This window comes from Amblyomma maculatum, chromosome 5 (genome assembly GCF_055883805.1).
Source record: "Amblyomma maculatum isolate TAMU_Amacu chromosome 5, ASM5588380v1, whole genome shotgun sequence".
NCBI lineage: Eukaryota > Metazoa > Arthropoda > Arachnida > Ixodida > Ixodidae > Amblyomma > Amblyomma maculatum.
Window position 1 is genome coordinate 154,883,092 of NC_139348.1, and position 23,065 is coordinate 154,906,156.

The 23,065-nt window shown below is 46.7% G+C and overlaps 1 protein-coding gene across 2 annotated transcripts in view; it reads left to right on the forward strand.

Annotated features, from left to right (window-relative positions):
* The window catches only part of LOC146190033 (sodium/calcium exchanger Calx-like), a 63,435-nt gene extending 40,824 nt beyond the window's left edge, over window positions 1-22,611 (forward strand). The window contains exons 2-13 of one of the 2 annotated variants that reach the window (XM_084604766.1): window positions 2,549-2,959; window positions 3,285-3,411; window positions 5,668-5,796; window positions 6,775-6,987; window positions 8,634-8,801; window positions 10,455-10,517; window positions 11,235-11,407; window positions 11,832-12,070; window positions 12,915-13,253; window positions 13,813-13,991; window positions 16,441-16,770; window positions 17,808-22,611. In XM_084604766.1, the coding sequence (XP_084460892.1) occupies window positions 2,619-2,959; window positions 3,285-3,411; window positions 5,668-5,796; window positions 6,775-6,987; window positions 8,634-8,801; window positions 10,455-10,517; window positions 11,235-11,407; window positions 11,832-12,070; window positions 12,915-13,253; window positions 13,813-13,991; window positions 16,441-16,770; window positions 17,808-18,038 (2,532 nt within the window). In that variant the 5' untranslated portion in view covers window positions 2,549-2,618 and the 3' untranslated portion in view covers window positions 18,039-22,611. Of the gene's footprint in view, window positions 1-2,548; window positions 2,960-3,284; window positions 3,412-5,667; window positions 5,797-6,774; window positions 6,988-8,633; window positions 8,802-10,454; window positions 10,518-11,234; window positions 11,408-11,825; window positions 12,071-12,914; window positions 13,254-13,812; window positions 13,992-16,440; window positions 16,771-17,807 lie in introns of both variants that reach the window. The other variant, XM_084604765.1, reaches the window with a different exon arrangement.
* Window positions 22,612-23,065: the final 454 nt, after the last annotated feature.

The window sequence follows — 23,065 nt, forward strand, 5'->3', positions numbered from 1 at the left end:
GAGTAGTGTGATCTAGTCTAGCAGCATTTTAGTGTGGAAGCAGTACATCACGAGGCCTCACCGGCTTCCAATTCGATGTGTCGCCTGTCTATGTGGTACGGGCAGAGGCTCATTATTTTTCTTTCCTTTTCATGCCTCAACATAATATATGTCCTTAAAGTGACCTCGTCAGCATAGCATAGAGACAGCACTGGAACAGTAAAAAAAAAAAAAAAAAAAAAATCCTGCCGGAGGAAAGTGGATTTGGACCCAGGAAATTCTCGTTGAAAGAGAGTACGAACCCTTTGTAGCCATCGTCGTATATCTGATCACCCGATGCGTTTTACAACCACTATATATGTGGTTCTGCAGTGCACGCCATTATTTGCGTCAGGTTCTGAACACGAAGCAAAGCCTCCAGTCGACAAAGCTGATCGCATTCTTTCACTCGTCTACTCGGTTTAACTACGTTTAAACCCTACCCATGTTAAATCAATTTCTAAACTGGAAAACAAAATTATGAAGTTTAAATTGCGTTACAGAATAAAGTTCATTAGCAACTTTTAAAATGTTGTCTTGAGGAACAAAGTGCCACTTCAGAAGGAGTGGCAAATTGCTTTGAAAATGCATTTGGCTGAAATGTTTGCACCAAGATACCATTTACGCAGCTTTATCGGAGCGTGTGACAGGTGTTGTCGCACATTTGTCGCCCGCTTCATATACAGAGCGACATATAAGAGCGGGGCTTTGCTTTGTATGACCCTGCTCGTCTCGTTTGCGCTTGCGCAGAAAACTCAGACTCTGACCGCCAATGAGAGCATTTTCTTCTGTGTGTAAACGCGAAAGTGTTAAAGCCTTTGTGCACGAAATATGATGTCAGCTCTCGGTTTCATCGTCGTGTGCGAGAAAACACGGGCAGGTGGCAGCTAACATGGCGAGGCATTGGTACGTCACAGGGTTGAGCGACGTCACGCGGTCACGTGGCATGACCGATTTGGCAGGGTTCGTCCATCAAATGGGAGCGAAATCGAACCTTCCAGCCCTGTTTCATTCGAGTCAGCCATGCTACCCCGCGCAAGTGCTTTCGTACGGCTTTGCTATGCCGGGTTTTATATCTATGTCGGAGAGCCTTTCACATCATAATGGGGTAACTTACGACTGCATGCTGCGGTATTTATGAGATAATAAAGACCCTAATAAAGGTGTTAGTATTAAGAGATTGGTACTTTTACACCCTTAAATGCGTAATTTTGTCCCAGGGTTAACATCCGGCATGCTGAGCAGTACTGCTTCACGGTGAAACATTTTTCGTTGTGCGAATTCCCTGTGTTTGGCTTCGAGATCGGATGCTCTGTTCTACTGAGGCCGCAGCGCGCGGCGGCTCTCACAGTGCTCAAGACACTGATGCAGCGGATTGCGACTTTCAGACTGTACTTCCCTCTTTCGCTTCTTTCTTTCATCACTACGCAACGCACACTAGCCAATAGGATCGCCCTGTGCTTTAACCGCCTTGCCTTACCTCTGCCTTGCTCTTTTACACAAGGGTGTTAGCCGTGGGACACTTCACCGCACTTTTTACACCTAAAATGGTTTTAAAGTTTTAAGAGTGCCATGTACACGAGTGAGGATACGCAAGTGAAGCCGCGCAAGGAATCCGTTAACGCTATCACAGCATACTCCAAAGGCGGAGCTTAAATGTTCCTTTCCCCCTGGCTACTTCCTGCCTTCTGAGGTAGCCAGGGCAAAAACCTATTCTCCCGCCTGCACGATGATTTATGCACTGCTTAATATGCACGTTGCCATGAATAGAGCGGGCAGCTATAAACACGTGGATGATGTTCAATGCAGGCTACTGTACACAATGCACGGTGCACGCGTTAAAGTGGCCTGCGCAGTAAAAGTCCTTTAATTTATATTAGCAATGAGGCGACTCTTCACTCAGTGCTTTATTTTCGCTCGTATGTATATCTGTTTCACATTCAAGAACCATGCCTTGATTGCAAAGCAATAACTCCCGCCCGGAATCCTTTCGTTCGGTCACTTGATTCGTGGCTCGTTCTTTCGTTACTGCTCCTCGTGTCCGTCACTGTGCGTCCACTGCAGTGCTTTGGTTCCAGAAAGAAAACAAATAGCGCTTACCGCACGCGTCTAGATTGGACGCATCGAGCGGTAGACGGCAACACAAATGGCAAAAAAAAAAAAAAGCAAGATTCGGACAGTAGCATCCAGTTTCTATGGCAACGAGCCATTCGCATAAATTTTTGCTTCTGTCGGCTAAGTTGAACCACATGTTCGAAAGAGGACGGGCGATCACAGGCCCGCATGGAGGTGATCGAATCAGAAGTATACTCTATCTGGCCGCTTGCACCCAGTACATGTCGAGGACAGCCTGGGTCGAAGATTGTAGCGATGAAGATATATGGACGGGCAAAGATATGCCGATACAGAAAGTTCTAACTGTAGCCATTAAATGCAATCCACGCATTAAAGTTCATAACCGCCAAAGGCCTGCAGACGTATCTCTTTCTTCCTCGCACATTTTGATCCTTTCTGGCTTTCACTTACGCAGGACTGCTGTCACCTCCTCCGAGACTTAACGAGTGGGGACAAGGGCTGCAGACCACACGCAGGGCATTGCCATGGCTTCTTCGCCCAACAATTACACGTGTTCCGATGGTCTGCTCCTTCCATTCCTGGACGAGTCCAGCTGGTCTCGGGGCGGCCGCTCTTTCGTGTACCTGCTGGGGCTTATCTACTGCTTCCTGGGCGTGGCCATCATCGCGGACGTGTTCATGTGCGCCATCGAGCGCATCACCTCCAAGACCCGGCGACTGACGCTGTCGGCGCAAGTGCCCGGCGGACAGCCGGACATCATAGAGGTCAAGGTGTGGAACGAGACCGTGGCCAACCTGACCCTTATGGCTCTCGGGTCGAGCGCGCCCGAGATCCTGTTGGCCATCATCGAGATCGTCGGCAGCGGGTACGTACGTCACCCTCCTCTCCAGGCGACAAACCCTCGCTCATCATCACTCTTGAATCTGACGTCACAGACACGAATAGGTGCAAGCCGGATAAGAGAGCCCATCTCCGGAAGGCAAACTCTTCCTTGCCTGTCTTTATTTCTGATTGACAGCATTGTAGATATTGTGTAAATGTTGAGTTTTAATAATCTTTTGGATGGACCTAGGTGTGACATCTATAGTGTCCGCCGAAATGATTTAAGCTACTGTATATGCATCACATATTCAATAGCTGCTGGAACACTTTAGTCATTTATTTTTAATACAAAAACCTCGAACTTGCAGATTCGTGGCCGGAGACCTCGGACCCGGGACCATCGTGGGGTCGGCGGCCTTTAATCTTCTCGCCATCACAGCGGTGTGTGTGATCGCCATACCTGCCAACGAGACGAGGACCATACGCATGATCAAGGTGCGTGTCCCTAAACATTTTTTTTCTGTACATTGGAGAGATGTACAACGAAATGACAAGATACACCAAGTCAATTTGTGCTGCTCTAGAACGACAACATTTAGCGGAAACGAATTTGTTCGCGGTGACCATTTCAGATATTTTATTGTATGAGCGTGACTAGTCATGCTTTAATATTAACTTTAGCGTAACGATTTTCTCAGATGGGAAAACATGGCACATCACATTTGCCTTTGATTTGTAGTTTTTCTTTTAAATTGCTGGCCGTGTATTGTGACATACGGTACATCAGAATGCTTTTGTGTGCCGCACTCAAACCACGGTGCTGTCGCTAGACGTCTGTGTCGTACTGAAGGAAATCACAAGTGGCTTTGCTGTAGAAGGGAACATATTATGTTTTATTTTTATGCAAGATAGAATCACAGCGAAAGTTTATCTGCATTTGAATGCCGGGGGATGCAGACTGCTTACTGTTGTCATCATTTACCAACCACACTCTGTTTTCTTATATAATAAAAATCTAAAGTTTCTCATGTGGTCCTTTTGCTTTCGCTGCTTGTAATACGCGCAGGTAACGGAGCATACACACACGTATTTAAAGTATGAATGGGTGGCTCCTCTGTTGGAGCTGTAGAAGGAATTGTGAAAAGGTCTATGAAAAAGAAGCTTCATCTTCCGCAAAAAGTTTTTATAGTTGCCATTTTCAAGAGTGCGCCCTTGATTCTAAAGTTCTTCATCTAACAACCAGTAGCATCAGTGCTAAAACTGTCAACAGCTGAGCGCTTTGTGTAAACGCCCTTCACTCATGCATCTCGAACGTCAAGAAAGAAAGAGTGCAATAAAGTGAACCACATGCAGCTGGAGCCATATAGAGATCAGCTATAGAAAGACATGTTGCGAAATCAACTACATCCGGGTTTGGGGTGGGCGTCGTGCACTCTGATTGCCGATGACGCGCCGGTCGTTAAGCTAACGAACTACGACGGATGACTCGGCGTGAGACACCTGACGCGTTTCCTTGCGCCATACTTGTATACAATTCTCCCCTCAAGCTAATACACAGGAGAAGCTCTTTCCACGCACGCACTCACACGAAAATATTTCATACCAAAGTTGCATTATCAGAACAAAATATCCTATTAGAACGTTGCCGTGAGAAAACAAATATTTTTATAGAAAAACTCCAGTTGTGGGACATCATTCTTTAATTTTATGATGTTTAGCTTGCTTTTTTTTTTTTTTTAACCTTGATGAGTCCGTACACTTCGCGTATTTTCAGCCATCGGTATTTTCTTACGATCAGAGTCCCAGACATCGAAGCTGAAGACTAGAAAAAAAAAAAAAAGAAGTCAATAAATTAGATGAAGTGAAACTTTCGGGTTCCAAAATAATAGAGACGTCGTACGGAACACCTGCTTTGCACATATTTCGTCCCGCGGCCACCACCGACTTGCCTGCGTGATAGCGCGGACTGAGTTGGAAATTAGGGCGACTATCTCGGAGCACGGGTGGGTGTACATGGTAAAATAATTTTACCACGCGAATTATTCTGGAAAAGCTACTGCCTCTTGAGTTTCCAAAAACTATGCGCATTGTAACTGCAAGGGCTAAAATGTTTATTTGTTCATTTTAATTATTCCGGAAATTAACTCTGAGAATTCTTCTGTCACATTGTATTGACCATCGTTCGGTTAAAAAAAAAAAAAAAAAAAAAGCTCGAAAGTGAAGGTTCGAACAACATAGCTGCAATACAAATACAGCCTTTAAATGCGCAGGAATATCAGTGGTCGGAAGCCTTGCTGATACGGCAAGCAAGAAAGCGTTAGCTCAGGGTAGGTCATGATATTTTCCGAGGGGGATGGGAAGGATGCTCATTTACTTGCTTCCTAGCTCTAACCGTAGCCACGCGTTTTCTTGCCTAGCGCCTCCATTATGGTACGAAGAACGTACACGAAACCTATTGTGCACATGCAACTTTGCCCAACCACCTCTCCAATAGCCGCACATAAATCCGTCCCTGTATCCTGCCAGGACCTCCAGTCTCAAAACAAAGGAGTAATCCGGGAGACTGCGGGAGATTTTGGCCTCGTAATCAATCACGAAATACTGCTTTTGTGACCAAAAAGATGGTCATTCGAAACCAAGTGGTCCCTTCTGCTCTCCGTATTACATGGTCTATGTGCTTTCATTTGATGTGATCAGCTGTCTGCTCAGCGTGGTGTGCGTATTGGTGCATATCTTTCCTCTTTGGCGCAGGTGTTTGCCATAACGGCGTTCTTCAGCGTGTTCGCCTACGTGTGGATGCTTGTTGTGCTGAGGGGCTCTAGTCCCGACGTTATCGAGCTTTGGGAGGCTATCCTGACGCTGCTCTTCTTCCCCCTGCTGGTGAGTGCGAGTCATCATTTTGATCCTGAATGCTTGTAGCCTGCTAGGAACACTGTTAGTTAAGATGTGTAAGATGGGCAGGCCAGGGCGTTAGCTCAGCAGGAGTACAGTGAGACTCTCGAAGTTATGAAACCATCTTCAGCTTTTCCGGCATCAGAAACTAGCGTTCTCTCAACTGCCAGCAGAGGACACCTCGTAACTCGTTGTGGAGTTAAACTTGTATTTTTGAAGAAAACAAAAAAATCCAGTCCCGACAGATTCTTCGTGAGTTTGGCCTTCATCACGACTGGCTCCTCTTCCGAGCTGCAAAACGTGACCTATAAAATGATTCCTGCGCTCGTAACAACGATATCCGACGCCCACAGAAAGCCAATGGGATATAAGCAGCATTCAAAATTTCCGCGGTGATTTTGAGCACTCCTCGCAACTGGGCACGTGGTGGCAGTCGGGCAGAGCGTTTACATAAAAGGCGGATCTCTTCTTGATCTGCAAAAGGCTATAAAATTAGACACAAATTCTGCCGCAGGCAACTGTTTTCACAAGCAAAGTGCGGTGAGGTGAGTGGTATGACTAGCAAAGTGCGGTAAGTCACTTATTTTATTTTTCTCTCTAGATGTCCGAGGAAAGTCCTCACCGCCATTAAGTAACGGTCGGAGGTCATGAAATCATTTTCATTGTTGACACCATGAGTTTGATTCGAGTGACGAAAATAAGCTTTCATTTCTTTTATATTAGTTTGCTCAGTAACAAATAGGTAATCTGTCGGCACACAAGCATCACAATGGCCGCAAAGAGCCGAGCGACCCATTTTTTACTACGAGACAAGTTCGGTAGGTTGTCTTCAGTGTCCTATTAAAATAATTAAATAATAACTAATTTATCCTACACTGACCGATTAAGGTATACCTCTTTGAAAAAAGAACTTTGTGTGTCAGGCCCTGCATGCCACCTAATATGGTCTGTGGTTACGCGCCACAGGTGTTCCTGGCTTACGCCGCAGACACGGGTATCTTCTGGCCCGGGGCCCGCAAGCGCAGCGCACAGAAACAGCTCGAGTTGCAGACCACGTCGGACGTCGCCAAGACGGCCAACAACGCCGTCGGACCCGCGGTGCCCGGAAGCCCCGCAACGCGCAAGGAGTTCTTCCCCAACGGCGAGCTCAACCGCGATAACCTGCTCGACTTCATAAGGGTTAGCAGTCTTTCTTCATCCGCTGGCGGCAAAAGATTCGCGTCTCTCTAATTGGTCTCTGTGGGTTGCAACTATTCCGCCGTTACGTACTGGAACGCATAGCCTCAAAACATAGTGTGATGTACTTCGACGGAGTTCTGGGTTGCTTACACCCTTCACTGTTTCACTCTGCAAGAATAACGATGCCTATTCACAGTTTCTGTGCGCGTCATAATCCCATGTTTTATTTTTGTTTTTCAGCTTCTACTTTAATTTGCATGCGAATTATTTTATTACTGTTCTCTTTTTATATGTCATTCTGCGCAGATATTTTGTCAAGAAATGGACTATTTGAATTAGACCTGGCTATTTGGGTTTCAGCGTGTTCCTTTAATTTCAGCTGGGTAGATGACAATGCAGAGGAGAGATATGGAAATAAATGGACATTGGGTGTAGCGCAGTCACGGCGTGTCAGTATTTGTCGAAACGTCGGCAGTGTCCTCAGGGAGGCCTAGATGTCGCTTATTACTCTTTGTCGTCCATTCCATGCGGCTATACGTTGTTTACTTCGACTGAATGCAGTACCAAGAGTCCTCGGATTCGCTTTATTCGTTCATTCATTCATTCATTTTTACGGCGGCAGCTGTTTAAGGTCCCGTTTCTTGTCTTGCAATGCCGTTGTCATCGTAACGCCGTGCCACACTGATTGGCCAGCGTGCATTGACGTAACGAATGACGTCACTGCAGCGCCTAGTGGCAGCAGAGCAGCCGGAACGGTTTGAACATAGTGACGTCACGAATGATAGTGTAGTGTATTGACATGGCGTACAGTCTTCCAGAGAACGGTAGAAACAATAACGAGTCAACAAAATGTTGTACTACTCGCCACAAAGAGTTTTCGATGGATCTTAAATTACAGAATGGTACCCGTTCAACAAGTTTAAAAATACCTCTACTACTTTCAACACTGGCGGCATAAATTGATGTTTGGTTTGGTTTGTGTGGTTTAACGTTCCAATACAACTCAGGCCATGAGGGACGCCGTAGTGGAGGGCTTCGGAAATTTCGACTGGGGTTCTTTAACGCGCACTGACATCGCACAGCACACTGGCGGTTTGCATTTCGCCTCCACCGAAAAGCGGCCGCAGAGATCGGGATTCGGTTTCGAACACAAAATTGGCGCGAGATATTCTTCAGCCGAGAAGATTCCTGAACAGCTGTCTGGGTTTTTTATGTAGCCGAATGAACGCGCGCGGGTGCATGGTAATTAGTAATTACTTTCTTGATTGAAGTCTACTCGTCTTTGTGTAGTCACCGCAAAAGTACATACGTACCGACACCGATTATCGCCATATATGCGCTTGAATGTCATTGTGGAATCGGCAGCTGTGCACGAGATTTCGATGGTCAAATGCTGCTGCCGCGTAGAGCGCCAGAATAAAAAGATGCCCGCTTGCTGTGCTATGTCAGAGCACGTTAAACTGGCGATCGAAACACCAGGTGGTCGAAATTTACCCGGAGCTCTCTGCCGCAGCACCTGTTCCTTCTTTCACTCTTTCAATTATCACTCCTCTTCGCGGTGAGGTTCGAGTGTCAATCCAAAGGGCGACAGTTACTACGCATTTTCTTTCTTGGTGAAAAGAAAACTGGCTTCCTCGATTCTGCAGGAGATCCGCAAGCACCCTGGCCTGACGGATGAGGACGCGGCCTGCCTGGCAGCGGCCAAGCTGGCCGAGCAGCAGCACCATACGCGCATGTGGTACCGGGTGGGCGCCATCCGGGACCTGACGGGAGCCCGACGCACCAGGCCCAGTATCAACGAGAAGCTGCAGCACGTGAGTAGTGGCGTCGTGTACGTTTACAAGCGCCGAAATCGGACCTGACGGTGATAGGTGAATATCAGTTTATGCGAAACGACATAACTAGGAGCGGAAAGTATTATAACAGAGTAGGGTGTATACGGGCTGGTTGGTACATATTGAAGAGAATAAAACAGCGCCGCACGTGCACAACGTTTCACTCAATCTAAAGAAAATTATCAGCAAAGCGGGCAATGGGTTGTTTTTTCCGGCCAAGAATAAATTGAGAGGATTGTACAAACGTCTGAACGACGATGGAAGCAAGAAAAGAGGCAGCCAGAAGAAGCACAGGAAGAAGTTTGTAGACTGTTGTGTTGGTGTTGTTTACAAGATTCCGACGTCATGAGGCCATTTTTGCATCGGCTAAACGGGACGATGTCTCAATTGTCGACTACACGAACATGCAAAAGATACAGAGAATAAGTCACGCAGAAGCCACATTGCGATGCATTGCGCAGAGTATAATGATTGCGAAGCGAATCTCAATTGGACCACTATCATCGCCCGATATAAAGATGAGACCTCGAGGCTCATTTCTGAGACTTGCAATACGTATAAGTCTAGGTGACACATGCATTAATTTTATTGTTCATGGAACATGAGTATATTAATTAGGGACGTTGCTTCGTCTCAACCAGATTCTGTGGTCTGTGTGGTTTCCGTTTCTCGTTTTTCACTCTGGTCGTTTCATTTATATGCTGCCTCACCTGTAGCGATAAACCATTGGGTTCTAGTACAGTGCATGTGTTTGTCTCTCGCTTGTCCCATCTTCTGCAGCGCTGTTTTATTCACTTCTTATTATAACTGCTCTATCTTGCGAGTACTCGAGTATAGCGCAGAAAAGTGAATGCTAATGAAAAGGGTTGAGAATAAATGGGGGCAGTGCAGCGTGGTACGGAAGTTAACGTTAATGGTTGGGAGAGGGCAGAGTGGGTCAGGGAACAAACGTTAGTTGATTAACTCGTGTTGTTAAAACCAAGAAGAAGATATAGGTGTGAATAGGGTATGTAATGCGAAGACAAAAGATAACTGATGGTAAATGACTGGGAGGCAAGCGTTAAACCTTTACGCAGACTTACCGGTCTTGTTCCGTGGCAAGTGGTAACCAGGGAAAAAAGGTTACAGGCGACCAATGCGTTTTGTGCGATGGTGTATGCGTTAACGCTTTATTCTGCATATCATTTGCGTGTCCTGTTCACAGCTTCAGCTATTGGATGGCCTTATGCGCGCAGTTTACTTCTACCGTGGGTTTGTGATGTCGGGAGACTTCGGCTTGTGCGTAGGTGGAGGTTGGAGCCTGCTGGAAGCCAGAGATGATCTTAAAAGATGGAAGATGCGCTTTTCGAGCCCGCTTGGTGCGCGGAAGGTGGTGAAAAAAGCGAAGCACCATGCATGAAACTGAGAGAAACCATTACCAATCCCCCATAGTGGTTATATGTGCCACTTCAGAAAATGCCAGCAGCGAGAAAGACGAAGTGAAAGTAACTGAAAGGCTATAAAAAAATGTCTCCTGAGGGCGAATACACAGCAAATGCAGTGGTTTTCATGTTTTTATATGTTTTGCAGCTTGCAAAGTACCCGAAGTGAACTGTGGGAGTTTAACATTATCGTTCTTCAATCCAACCGCAGAAACTCGACCAGGAAGTCCGGGAGATGTTCGCACTGGCCGCACAGGACGAGGCAGACACAAAGGTAAGCGTGCGCACATTGGCAAGAAAAAAAATATATAATTCACCTCGAAATGGGATAATAAAATGAATGACACTGATGTTTGATTAGTGGCTGTCTGCTGTTCTTAAGCGTTCTCCTGGTATGGGCCCCATAGAAGAATGAGAAACCAAGGGAGTTGCTTTATTTAAGGACCACCCTCTAAAGGCGGCCCGGCCCGCAAGAGGTCTAGTCGCTGTGACTTACTAGCCTCACCAGCTTTGCAACTCATGTACCGAGGTGAATGATTTCAAATGCAGGCTGTGGTAAAACGGAACAAACATGTTTAGTTGTAACGTCACATTTTACCGAGATGTCCATTCCGTCCGGATCACCATTGTTTGAGTCCTCATGGTGAGGGATAAAAATGCAAACAGTGTGCATCAGCGACAGAGGAGTTTAATGATGTGGTTTAGAGGACTGCCAGTAGAAAAGTGCAGGGATTCAGCATTAAGAGAAGATTGCGTGAGCAATACATGACAGTCTAAAGTGAATGAAAACGTACTGCTGAAAAGAGGGTAAAATTTAGGAGCAAAATTTTTAAAGTAAAGGTCTTTCTTACCAGAATAAAAAATAACATCCACAACATTTCAGCGGGAGTTCTGTTACATCTCTAGCTATCCACCATTGAGGCCTTCGCGTTGCAGGTTACAACAAGCTCGACTGTACTACCTCTAATGCGCGCACGCGTCGCTTTTGCAGCCTGCGGACGAAGTGGAGCAGGGCAAGCTGCTGAAGCCCGTACCGGAGCCAGAGAACAAGAATGTGGCCACCATCGAGTTCAACGCCAGCTCGTGCGCCGTGCTAGAGAAGGCCGGCAAGGTGGACGTGCTCATCCGGCGGAAGGGAAAGCTCGACTGTCCCGCCACCTGCAGGTGCGTGCGGACATTTATTATCTCTAAATGGTATTCGTTACATGGAGAGACAAGTGGAAAAAGCTCTCAAATGTACAGTGCTCATCGAGGTTCCAGAATTACCTCGAAGCCCCTATGCGGCTGTGAATTCGTAGTACAGTCGAATACATCTCATGTACTAAGGGGTAAGTACCCGCTTTGTGAAAGACAAGAAAACACTGAGTTCAGTGAGAGAAGCTTTAGTCCTTTGGTTGCTCTTAACCTGACTAGAAGACGATAGTTATGCTCGATAATACTAAATACGTTCAGGAAAATAAAAGAGGGCCAGGCCAAGGCTGAGAAAACGGTGCTTGATATTCCTTCCAGTTGTCCGGATATCGGCTTACGTCAAGAGTTGCCACTTCCACTCTTTAAGAGAGTCTTTCCATGCGCTTTTGACCTGCAGGGTTGAGACCATCGACGGCACGGCCCTTGCGGGAGAGGACTACATGGAGCTCCGACAGATGGTGCTCTTCCAGCCCGGCGAGACCCAGCGCCGCGTCACTGTGCAGATCGTGGACGACAACCAGTGGGAGCCGAACGAGACGTTCTTCCTGCGGCTGTCGCTGCCCGCCGGAGGAGACGGAGCCGAAGTGGCCCTGGGTCGGAAGTCTGTCATGGAGGTCACCATCATCGACGACGACCGTGAGTACAGCGGGGCAGTAGCGCATTTCGTGCCTATCTATGGGAACTCAAGTGGCTGTTCTGAATCCCACGATAGTGAAAGAAAGGAGAAGGCATTCAACAACAAAGACGACAGGGCACTTTGGTGAACCTCCTTCAAGACTGAAGTGCGAACTTAGAGGCACAATAAGAAAGGAAATGCACGAATTACTTAGCGGTAATATAGGGCTCTCCTTTCTTCTGCTGCTTGTTTCTGAGTTTACAATGTAGTTGTCAAACTGTAGCCTCCAGCAGTTTCAGCCCTCCAGAGAAGAGATAGAGAGGAGAGGAAGGGAGAGCAGGTAGGTCGGAGGATCGAACCTATCCGTGGTATATAGCTACGCGTTAATGGAAAAAGAAAAATAAAACAAAATAATGCATAGCGAAAGGGAGATAGTGTAGACGGTAGATGATGGTGTCATTATACGGTGACCTGCTCACGCATAATACCCACGCACACACTGGGAGATAGTGTAGACGGTAGAAGATGATGGTGTCATATTACGGTGACCAGATCACGCACAATACCCACGCACACACTGGTTAAGCGAAGGCTGTAGTCGTTCCACGTAGCAGCCGAAAGCTGCACTCCGGAATCTGTGTACTGCTACAGCGCAGGGCATCTCTCCACGTAACTTTAACCTTCATACTGTAGCAAAATACAAGGGCCAAAGTACAAGACGATGTAAGCTTTTGTGTTGTCCTGTCTTCTTGTCTTCGTCGTAAGCGTAGTTTCTGTTGTATCTATCGCCAACAAACCAATATTGCCTTCTTTTCATATGGACGTTTTCGTGGGGGCGAACCCACCACGTCTTCTTTCTCACAGAGCCCGGCATCTTCGAGTTCCGTCGGCGCGGTCTGCTGGTTCGCGAGAGCGTAGGCACCGCGCAGGTGGCCGTGGTGCGCACTAAGGGTGCCGACGGAACCGCTTACGTCCACTGGCGCACGCGCAGCCAGACGGCCAAGGACGGCGAGGACTTCCACGGCGGAGAGGGCAAGCTGGTCTTCGAACACGGCGAGACCGTCAAGAACATCGAGATCCCCATTGTAGACGACTTCGAAGCCGAGAAGGACGAACACTTCGAAATAGAGCTGTTCGACGCCTCCCCAGGCTCTGGTCTGGGGCATATCACCAAGACCACTGTTACCATCACGAGCGACGAAGGTGCGTTTCCCTTATGTTCTGCTAATAAATGCGGTATTATGTTGAAAATCTTATTTACCTGATATCCTACTTGTCTGTCCTGTAACGGTACCGTAAAATAGTTGCCTGAGAGTTCGGGTAGAGGTTCAGTCGGTAGCAGGGAAGCCTGGGTGGTAGTTTTATTGGGTGTCTCAGGTGGTGCCATTGGTTTTCGTCTATGAAGGTCGAAGTAGCTAGTCGCCAAGATAAAATTGAAGTCAGCTGCTTGTAGAAAAGTCCCAGCGTTGACACCAGGCCAAATATTGGCGTGCCGATAGCACGTACAAAACACAGTTATCATAAGGAAGCCACGACATTTGCACCACCCAATATTTTGATGCCTTTTGAGTAGGTTGTTTTTTTTTTATAGAAGCATCTGATTACAGTGTTAGTAAATTATCTCTGCAAGGAAAGTTGCGCTCCCAAATATTGTTAGACGTCCTGTGTGAAGGCTTTGATTTAAGGCTTAGCTTTCAAACGTTACGATTGTCTCAAGACATGTGCAACGCCTAAGAATAGTTTGCGTCTTTTCTTGGCGCAGAATTCAACACCATCGTGAATCGGCTCATGCTCATGACCAACACCAATGTGGACAAGCTTCGGCTGCACTCGGCAAACTGGGTAGGACAAATCAAGGACGCCATGAACGTCAATGGAGGCGACATCGAAAATGCAGAAGCTGTCGACTATGTCATGCACTTCATAACTTTTGGATGGAAGGTGAGAAACTGTTTGCCATGTTTGGATGTATTTAATGTATTCTCGTATGGCTACCGGGAAACTGTCGCTGCCTGTTGCGCCACCTACTGAGCTCTATAAAAGGAGTTGTAAGGCCTTACCTCACTCTCATTTTGCCAATAACGTCCGGCAATCATGACATATTCGTCTAATAAGCGTCCAGTTTGCTATTCTCTACTCAAGTGCTTGGCTCCTTCACTTCCTCGATTGCTATGCTCAAGTGCGCAACACTGTCATTCTTTGTATATTTGCAAGCACGCAGTATTTATTCAAGGCAGCACTGTGGGCCTATGTCCAAAGAGTACCCCGCTATAACCACGAAGACAATATTTGCATTGATTGAGGAGCTCTGGAAAGTTACCAAAGGTCACCAACCAATTCGACGATGTAAATTAGCTTTTATAAGGTATCGCAGAAATAGTCTTCATTTGGCGTGTACGCCATGGTCTGTGTGTCATCAAATGCCTCTACCTTTGCACCTATCCTCCAGAAGCTCCACCTAACACCTACTCGCACCCATCTTAGCACCCCTCCCCCTAAGGAGGCCACCACCCACCACCTTCACCTTCTAGGAACCTCCGACCACCGGTAGATGACTCAACAGAAAAAAAAGGACACGGCGAAATAAAAAACAACAAGAAAACTACCTATGTAGAAGCGTGCGTTGTGACCCATTACTGCTAGCCCAGATTTTTCAGATCTCATTGCATGATAGCCCGCTATTTTGTTTCTGTTCTGGATATCACAAGTCAGATTACAGCACCATTAATCTATCACAGATCATAGAGTGCATTTCTTCATTGGCATCCCTGGTTTGAATTCAGAGGTGCGTAGAAAATATTTGATTTGTCCTTCAGCGGCATGCGTCCCCAAGAGGTTGCCTTAAAACTCTTTCGCGCCAATTCTTACGTTATATATTCTGAGGGATCTTTTAAGGGCCATAATTAGGGTTACCATAATGCGCCCTATGCGCTTCCTATTCCGAGGACGGCTACTGTTCACAACTTCGGATGAAGTTTTGTCACAAGATGTACTTGTAAAAACTGATAGGTGGCAGACTAACAAGGAAGCCCTTGTTAGGAACTCCTTGATACATGTCGGAGTGGAAAAGTGCACTTCTACAACTCATGGCTATAAATGATGTCATTTGACGTTCAGAGATTAAGTAACCAGTGCAGACAATCGCCCGGAAAGGCATAGCCCGACAATGCAGCACCATCAAAACTGATCAAAGTTCTGGGAGGCACACACATGCATCTAGGTACGGCAACCAGTTTGTAGGTTCTTCGCGTGCAGCATATACACTCCTCACCAAAGCACACTGCTCCTGAAACACAGATTTGGACGATCTTGGTGGCTCGGCATGCCTGTCCATCAAACGGCTTTTCCAAAGACTGAACAGTCCCATCAACACAAATTGCGCCACGCCCCGGGTCATGAAACGCTCTTTGTAATTCCCCTTGTGTACCACGAGGATGATAGCGGAATTCCGCGAGTGACAGATACTGCGCCTTTCCTTTCATGTAAACGAATTATAGAACGCCGGTGAACTTTGATGCGTTTAATGAAATGCTGGTTGTGTTCGACAAGGGGTGCGCGATGTACCGTCGCGACTGGTCTTGGCGTCCCCCGGCGATTCATGCATAGACGAAGCTGGCCCCGCCGAGCATCCGATCCAGGCGTCCGTGCGGCGCCTTTCATTTGCTGCTTCCTCGAACGCCGCACCACACAGCAAAGAGAAGCAGGCCCAGATGTCTACGAAGCGTTAGTACAGCAGGCATCAGCGGCGTTTGAAATTGATTTACAGGATAGAATTCTCCGCGGACTGATTTAAACTGATTTATTTGTAGGAAGGGAAAGGCGCAGTAACTGTCTCACTTGTTTTCTGTGGACACCGCAACTGCGCTGTAAGGGAAGGGAGGAAGGTGGGAGTGAAAGTGGAAAGAGAGAAAGAAGAGCCGTAGTGGAGGGCTACGGAGTAATTTCGACCACCTGGGGATCTTTAACGTGCGCTGACATCGCACAGCACACGACGCCTCTTCGTTTCGCCTCCATCGAAACGCAGCCGCCGAGGTCGGGTTCGAACCCGGGAACTCCGGCACAGTAGTCGGGCGTCTTACCACTGCACCACCCCGGCGGGGCTCTCCGCGGACACATGTACCACGCCGGAAAGAAAGAGAGGAAGGGGGAGTGAAAGAAGAGAGGGAGATAGAGGTGCCGTTGTGGAGGGCTAAGATCCACCGCGCTATAATGGCTTTCGCCTCATCGCACTTTAGTGGTCCAAACTGCCCTCTAGAATTTTTATTGTATCGTAGTAGTAGTCTCATGTCGTCGTTCCGTATAGCGTTCTATGGACATGCTTTTCTCTTGCGCCAACCCGTTAGGACTTCCTTAGACAAGTGTACTATCATTAACGAGGACCGCCCCGCAGGTCCTGTTCTCTTTTGTTCCTCCGACGGGCTTCCTGGGTGGCTGGCTGACTTTCTTTGTGTCCCTGGGCGTCATCGGCCTCCTGACGGCCGTCATTGGCGACCTGGCGGGTATCTTCGGATGCCTTGTCGGACTGGAGGATACAGTGACAGCCATCACGTTCGTGGCGCTGGGAACCTCGTTGCCGGACCTGTTCGCTTCCCGAGGAGCTGCCCGGTCGGAGAAGTACGCGGACAACGCCATAGGCAACGTGACCGGCAGCAACTCTGTCAACGTCTTCCTCGGCCTTGGTCTGCCCTGGGTGATGGCGGCAGCCTACTGGCAGTATAAGGTGCGTAGAAGACACGACTGTTTCAGGTTAACTGCAATCTTATTTTACATTGTACATGCATCGCGATATTCCCAGTTTTCCTGGTGATGTTAATGATGGTAATACGACTATTTCCCGTAGAACGGACGGCCGCACCTTTGTGTGCTAGCCGGGGACTTTAATTGATTAAAAAAAGGCAAACAAGGATGTCGCTCATCATTCATCATGATATACCAAAGCCATCTGACACGTTGTTTTTGCTTACATGAAAATTACTGATTCAACAACTAGCGCTATCTGTCGGCCGTCAGTTGCACACAGCGCGTAACAGTAGTAAATTTTCATTTGCGATTGAGAGAACTCAAAACGGTGCTTCTGCCGCTCGCTCCAATTATCTCTGACGTGTTTTGAAAATCAATGGGGTCCAACCAGGGATTTAAATTCCCGCAGGGGATTTGGCATAAAGTACAACGGGGGCAGAGCAAACTAGCAGCGTGTGGCCGCATTTTTGGGGCTTTCTTGGTTATCACAGTAGACAAGGCTAGTGTGTACAAAATATATTCCTCAAGATTGCTTGTTGGATGGAAATAAAAGAAATTGACACCACGTGATGAAATAAAGGAGAGAGGATGAGAAAAAATTTATTGGGTGCATGCGCTCCGCCTTCAACAGTAAGGCACGACAGCGTTAACGTCTTCCATCTGCATATCCTCGTTGCTACTAGCTTAATCACCAATATTTTAATTTGTGCATCTATTATCTCACACATGCTCATTAGCATACGATCGCAGGCTAGCACGTTATGTGCAAGACCGCATGGCATAGCGTCGGCATCGGGACCGTATAGGCAGCGACAGAGTTGACAATAGGTATGCACACACCACGAATCCAGTTGAGGAGCGACCTTTATCTTCTTGATCACCTTAGGAATAACGATGATGATGATTAGTAATGATTTTGGCCGCCATCTAACCATATAACGTCGTATAACGTTCATGGTCGTTTTCTGCACATACATGATTTCTTTTTTTGTCTTGCCTTGATGTGTCACAATGCAGGGGGCCCAATTCAATGTGCCGTCCGGGTCCCTGGGCTTCAGTGTGGGCATCTACTGCGCCACTTCGATCACTTGCATCGCACTGCTCATGATGCGAAGAATGCTGCCCTTCTTCGGGAAGGCCGAGCTGGGTGGACCCCGACCCCTGGCCATCGTCAGCGCGCTCTTCATGGTCTTCCTGTGGATCCTCTACGTCCTCCTGTCGGCGCTCAAGGCGTACAACCACATCTGAGAGCGCTAGCTGTAGCCTTTCATAGTGCTAGCCGCTAAATTACGTTTCTAACTCCGGGAGACATCTTTAGTGATGTTGCGGAGGCTAGCACTATAAGGGTCAGTGTTCTCCAATGTCCTGTGGAGTCATCTGTCAATGTGATTTCGCAGTTGTTGTCGACTCGGGTTGTTTAGAAAAGTCGTGCTGTTCAGCAGCCTTCCGCGCCGGCGATACGAAAGCCTGCTATCGTCCGGGCCTAAGGTCAGTCTATTTGGTGGATCCAAAGCACGGAGGTGCTGTGGAGAGTTTCGCATCTTGAGTGATTATCGAACTGTTAAAGACTAAAGCATCCGGCCACCGTCAAAGTCGACTGCGTCTACGGCGTCATCTGCCCCAACAGCTGAGAAGAAACCAGCGATTCGCAGGTCACTCTGCCATACTGTCTCGTAACATCTGTAAGCCTCGAAAGATAAGGAGAGAAAAACAAATGCATTAACACTGTAGCTGTTATGGGACTTTACAAATATGTTATACGACATTCATGTTGGCGTCGTTTTCAGAGTCTGTACTGTAGAAAGACAGCGAAGATCTGGGCCCCAGCGAGAAATTATACAGGAAGGAAAGGGTCACATTGAAAGCTAGCATGACGTTTAAGGTCATGGGACTCAGGTGGGCATGGACTATGATGGTGTTAATGGGTGTAGCCCTTGAGACCGCTGGGAGGGCGGTACGATGACTTGGGGATTTGTCCGGGAGAAGCAAAGCGTGTGGGAACATGATTGCTTCTGTCCGCAAGATCCCTTCTGCGTACTCATGGCGTGCATATTTCATTCATTTCGCTTTTTCTCCGTCCCTCTACACCTCTCGTTCATGTCCTCTAGTGTATAGGAGAGCCATGGTTAGCCTTGTTTTTTTTTTTTTTTTTTTCACATGCCCGCTATTGCTTTGCGGCGCCTAAAACACATGGCGCCATGTTCGCTGGTACTTATGACAGCACCCTGCGCATTTTCTCTTTTGTGGTTTCCCCGTCGGAGTGGCGCAGTGGTTACGGCGCTCGACTACTGTTCCCAAGGATGCGGGATCGAATCCCGGCTTCGACGCCCGCTTTTCGATGGAGGCGAAAAGCAAGGCGCTCGTGTGCTGTGCGATGCCAGTGCACGTTAAAGAAACCCAGGTGGTCGAAATTTCCGGAGTCCTCCACTACGGCGTCTCTCATAGCCTGAGTCGCTTTGGGACGTTAAACTCCACAAACCTACCAAACCTACCATCTTTTGTGGTTTGTGCAACAGAGACGTTCCTGTAAGAAAGAAGAAGAGCCGGGACAGATGTGTCCTGTAGGCACTCTTTTGTGATGGATGGACACACCAGTTGCATGCCCTTACTTGTGTGACAGGGTGTTAAAACGCTTCTCGCGACGTAGAAAAGTGACACGAGAGCAAGCATGTCGATTTGTGAACGGAGAGCTACTATGCTTGAGCAATGGGTCAAGGTTAGTCGGAGTGTTTCGAGTTATTTACGACTACGAATCTTCAGTGGAAACTAAAAGAAGGTAGATGATGTTATAGTATGCTGGTTTGCTCATAATGCGCGCCGGTTGCATGACTGCAGATGCAAAGAAAATGTGAAGAAAGCGACTGGAGACAAAGGAAGTGATAGATAAGAGATGACTTTCTTGTGCTTTCCCGTCCATAATCATGAACCAACTGGCCCTGACACTTTCCTGATTCACGCTCATCTTCATGAGGTTTATAGTTCCACGGGAAGCACTTAGCGTCAGATGCATAACATCTTTGGAAGCCTGTTTCGACACCGGTGACTAATTTCAGGCTTCGTTGTTAGCACGTTGAAAGACTGCAAGTAAGGACCCTCGGTATTTCATCGAGTAACCTTCGCACGATTTATGAAGCGTCCGAGAAATCTGATTTACCGAATGCCGCTTGATACCACTTGCAATGATGTACTGTAAAGAAAGCCATTGCCGATATTTTTGTGGTAATTTATAAAATTTATATGTATCGCCGTAATCAAACCTGCCGTATCCTCCTCGATGCCAACATCGTCGTAAATGTGCTTAGATATTTATATCCATGTAATCTTCAATCTACGCTGAAAAAGAAAAGGTTTTTTTCTTCTCTCGGAGCTTTCAGTGGTTCAGGGTATCCGTCGTGCACACTTCATCACAAAGGCATTTCATACTGTAAATAATATTTTGTTATCACCGTTCACTTATGATGTGTTACGTTCATGCATACTGTGTTAATTTGTCTTGCTTTATACCTGTGTATTTCGTCCAGACGCAGTATGGTGATACACAACAATGGCTACGAGACAAATAGCACTCACCTTTCCTACATTTCTTAGGATATTGTGTCCTTTCATTGACAAACGTTCAATACATGACTAATCTATTGCATATTAAAATCTTTGCTTCGGTTTTCAAATATGCAACAGCTATATTTTTTTCTTTGTTCTAACCGGCTGCTGTCGACCGATGCTCATTTAATAGAGCGCTGGGTTTTCTGGGCTAATACGTATGATGCCGTTCACTCAGTCTACTGGTTATAGAAGCATGGTAAAAATAACATCACCACTGATTAGCTTGCTGTGTTAAAGCAACAGTCACACGCACACCAAAAAAAGATTTTTTGTTTTGCGTTTCTAATTTTTCTGATCATACTGCGGCCGCACGAATCGCAATTTATCTTTTATTTATTGTTCCCTTATCTACAAAGAACGGCGCGGTCTGTGAACAGCTACTTAATTCCTGTTATTCTATCATCATATTAGAGATCGGTTGATTGATGAAGACTTCATTGTTAGCAATTAAAGTAGGTAGAATCGTTATTTCGTTTTGTAAATCGCGGGCCGACAAGATCAAAATAAATACCTTTATGTCATCACATCAGCACATAAACAACTAACTGCACTCTGCCTCATCTCATGTTGCAGCTACGTGATTTTCGAGCGTCATCCTTCAAGGTTTTCTTGTTCGAAATCTATGCGAGTGATAATTATTTATGTCCCAGAGAAAGCTTGCTTCACCTTGAATGAACTTAGCTTGGATCACGCTTCCGACGCTGATATGCTTTAGCAGCGTGCACGCTTCGAAACAGTGAGAACGTAGACTTCTCACGTGCATTTTTTGTCAGCTCTGTCATGAATATTTGCGGAAACCTTTTTTTTTTTTTTTTTTTGTGCTTAGGCAAAACTCACATGCATTTGAGGCCGCTAAAGAAAGCTCGCAGGGTCGAGTGTTTGCCTAACTGTTATCATACAGAAATATCTGCTTTCGACGTTGAGATGCTTTAACAGCTTGAATGCTTCGCAACAATATGGACATGACTGTTTGACTAGAACGTTGGCAACTGCGACGAAGCAGTTGTATTTGACTAGCTGGTGAGAAGTAAGGTAAACCACCGCATTGTGGTCGGAACGTTTCACGAGACACTCCATCACTCATGGTTCTGGAGACGACTTCAAATTGCAACTTACGCTTACATAATGATCGCCTCACTTTGCTATATAGAACGACATAATCATTGTACTCGCTTTCTGAAGTTATCGCTCTTTCCAGTGTGAAGTTTAGGCCAGAGTCTCTACCGCCGGCCGAACTCCCCACCTTTCCTTTCATTAAATCTCTTTCTTTCTCTTGCTCTGTGACAGGTTATCATTCAGTGTGAAAGCACTGATAAGGACCCCAGAGCCGAGCAGCAATCTTGAATTCTTCGAATTCGACCTTGATCCTGATTGGCGCGCCAAATTAGGATGTCAAAATATACGTGTCTAGGCGCAGATAATTCGAATAGAGCTCTCGCACGGTATAATCGATTTATTCCCGTTAAATGTCCGATAATTTTTGTGCGAAAGAACAACTAAACACGGTAAAACCCAATCAAGAACTCTGTTGCTTTGATATGGCGAGCTTGGAGAATAAAAAAAAAAACGACAAAAAGAAACGAAACATTGGAGCGGATCAGATTTAAACCTATGAATGTCTCGCGAGACGTCCATCGTCACGTGCAACACACTGTCGCGCTGTGCATTGCGCGCCGTCGTATCTATCAACGTCCATCTGAGCACAAAAAGCTTTCGCACATCCTTCTCGGTTTAACTACGTTGACATTATATAATTTCTTAAACGCACTACCCAGTGTCTCTCTAGATAACAGAACTTAACCTACCGAGAGCAAAGTGGCGCACAAGAATTTGCGTTTGGTCTGTTGAGATTGTTCAAGGTGTCTGTGAAAATCAACGGTAGCTATATTAGGCGATGCAGCCTGAAAGCTCATTCTGCTCCTATATTTCATATTTTCATGCATTACGCTCATCTCATCTGCCAAACAATCACCCTATTTACACATTCAAAGGCGAGTGAGAAGATATATACTGGCGTTATTTACACCGGGGGCTTATGTAACAGCAGTGTTGCGATGTATGCATATCTACTTGTGCACTGAAAGCACTAGCTGTCCGCTACTGGTTTTTTGACCGTGTCTTTCCCGCGCACAACACGTGGCTTCTGCATCGCGAGCCTGTGTGCATTGAATGTCGCGCTGAAAATTTTATGGGACAAAATAAAGAATGTATAAAGAAATATTAAGTTGTGTTTACTTATTCGGTGATTTGCGAATGGTGTAGGCTTATAAACAAAGGTGGGTTTAAGATAGGCGTTTCAAAGCGAGAAATTTCCTGTTCAATTATGTTTGCCACATACGTTCTGGCCTACAGAAAGAATTAAAGAACTTTTCTGTATAGCACACAACAGTATTCTCAGCCTTCTGGTGACGTTGACCTCCACGGAGCCAGTTACGACCTTCTGGAACCTCTTACTGGTATCGGTCACCGTCAGTGAATACAAAGTACCGGACAAAGGTGAGATTCCGTCCACATTACGCTCCTCGTACTCTGAGTCCAACTACCCCTATCCGATGACTGGGATGCAGGCAGGTATGTTGTGGACAGGGACTCGGCGATGAAATACGGAGCAGCCATGCACCAGCCGTCTTGACTGCTGATTTGTTCCCTGCCAGCAAGCTCGTAGAATTAGA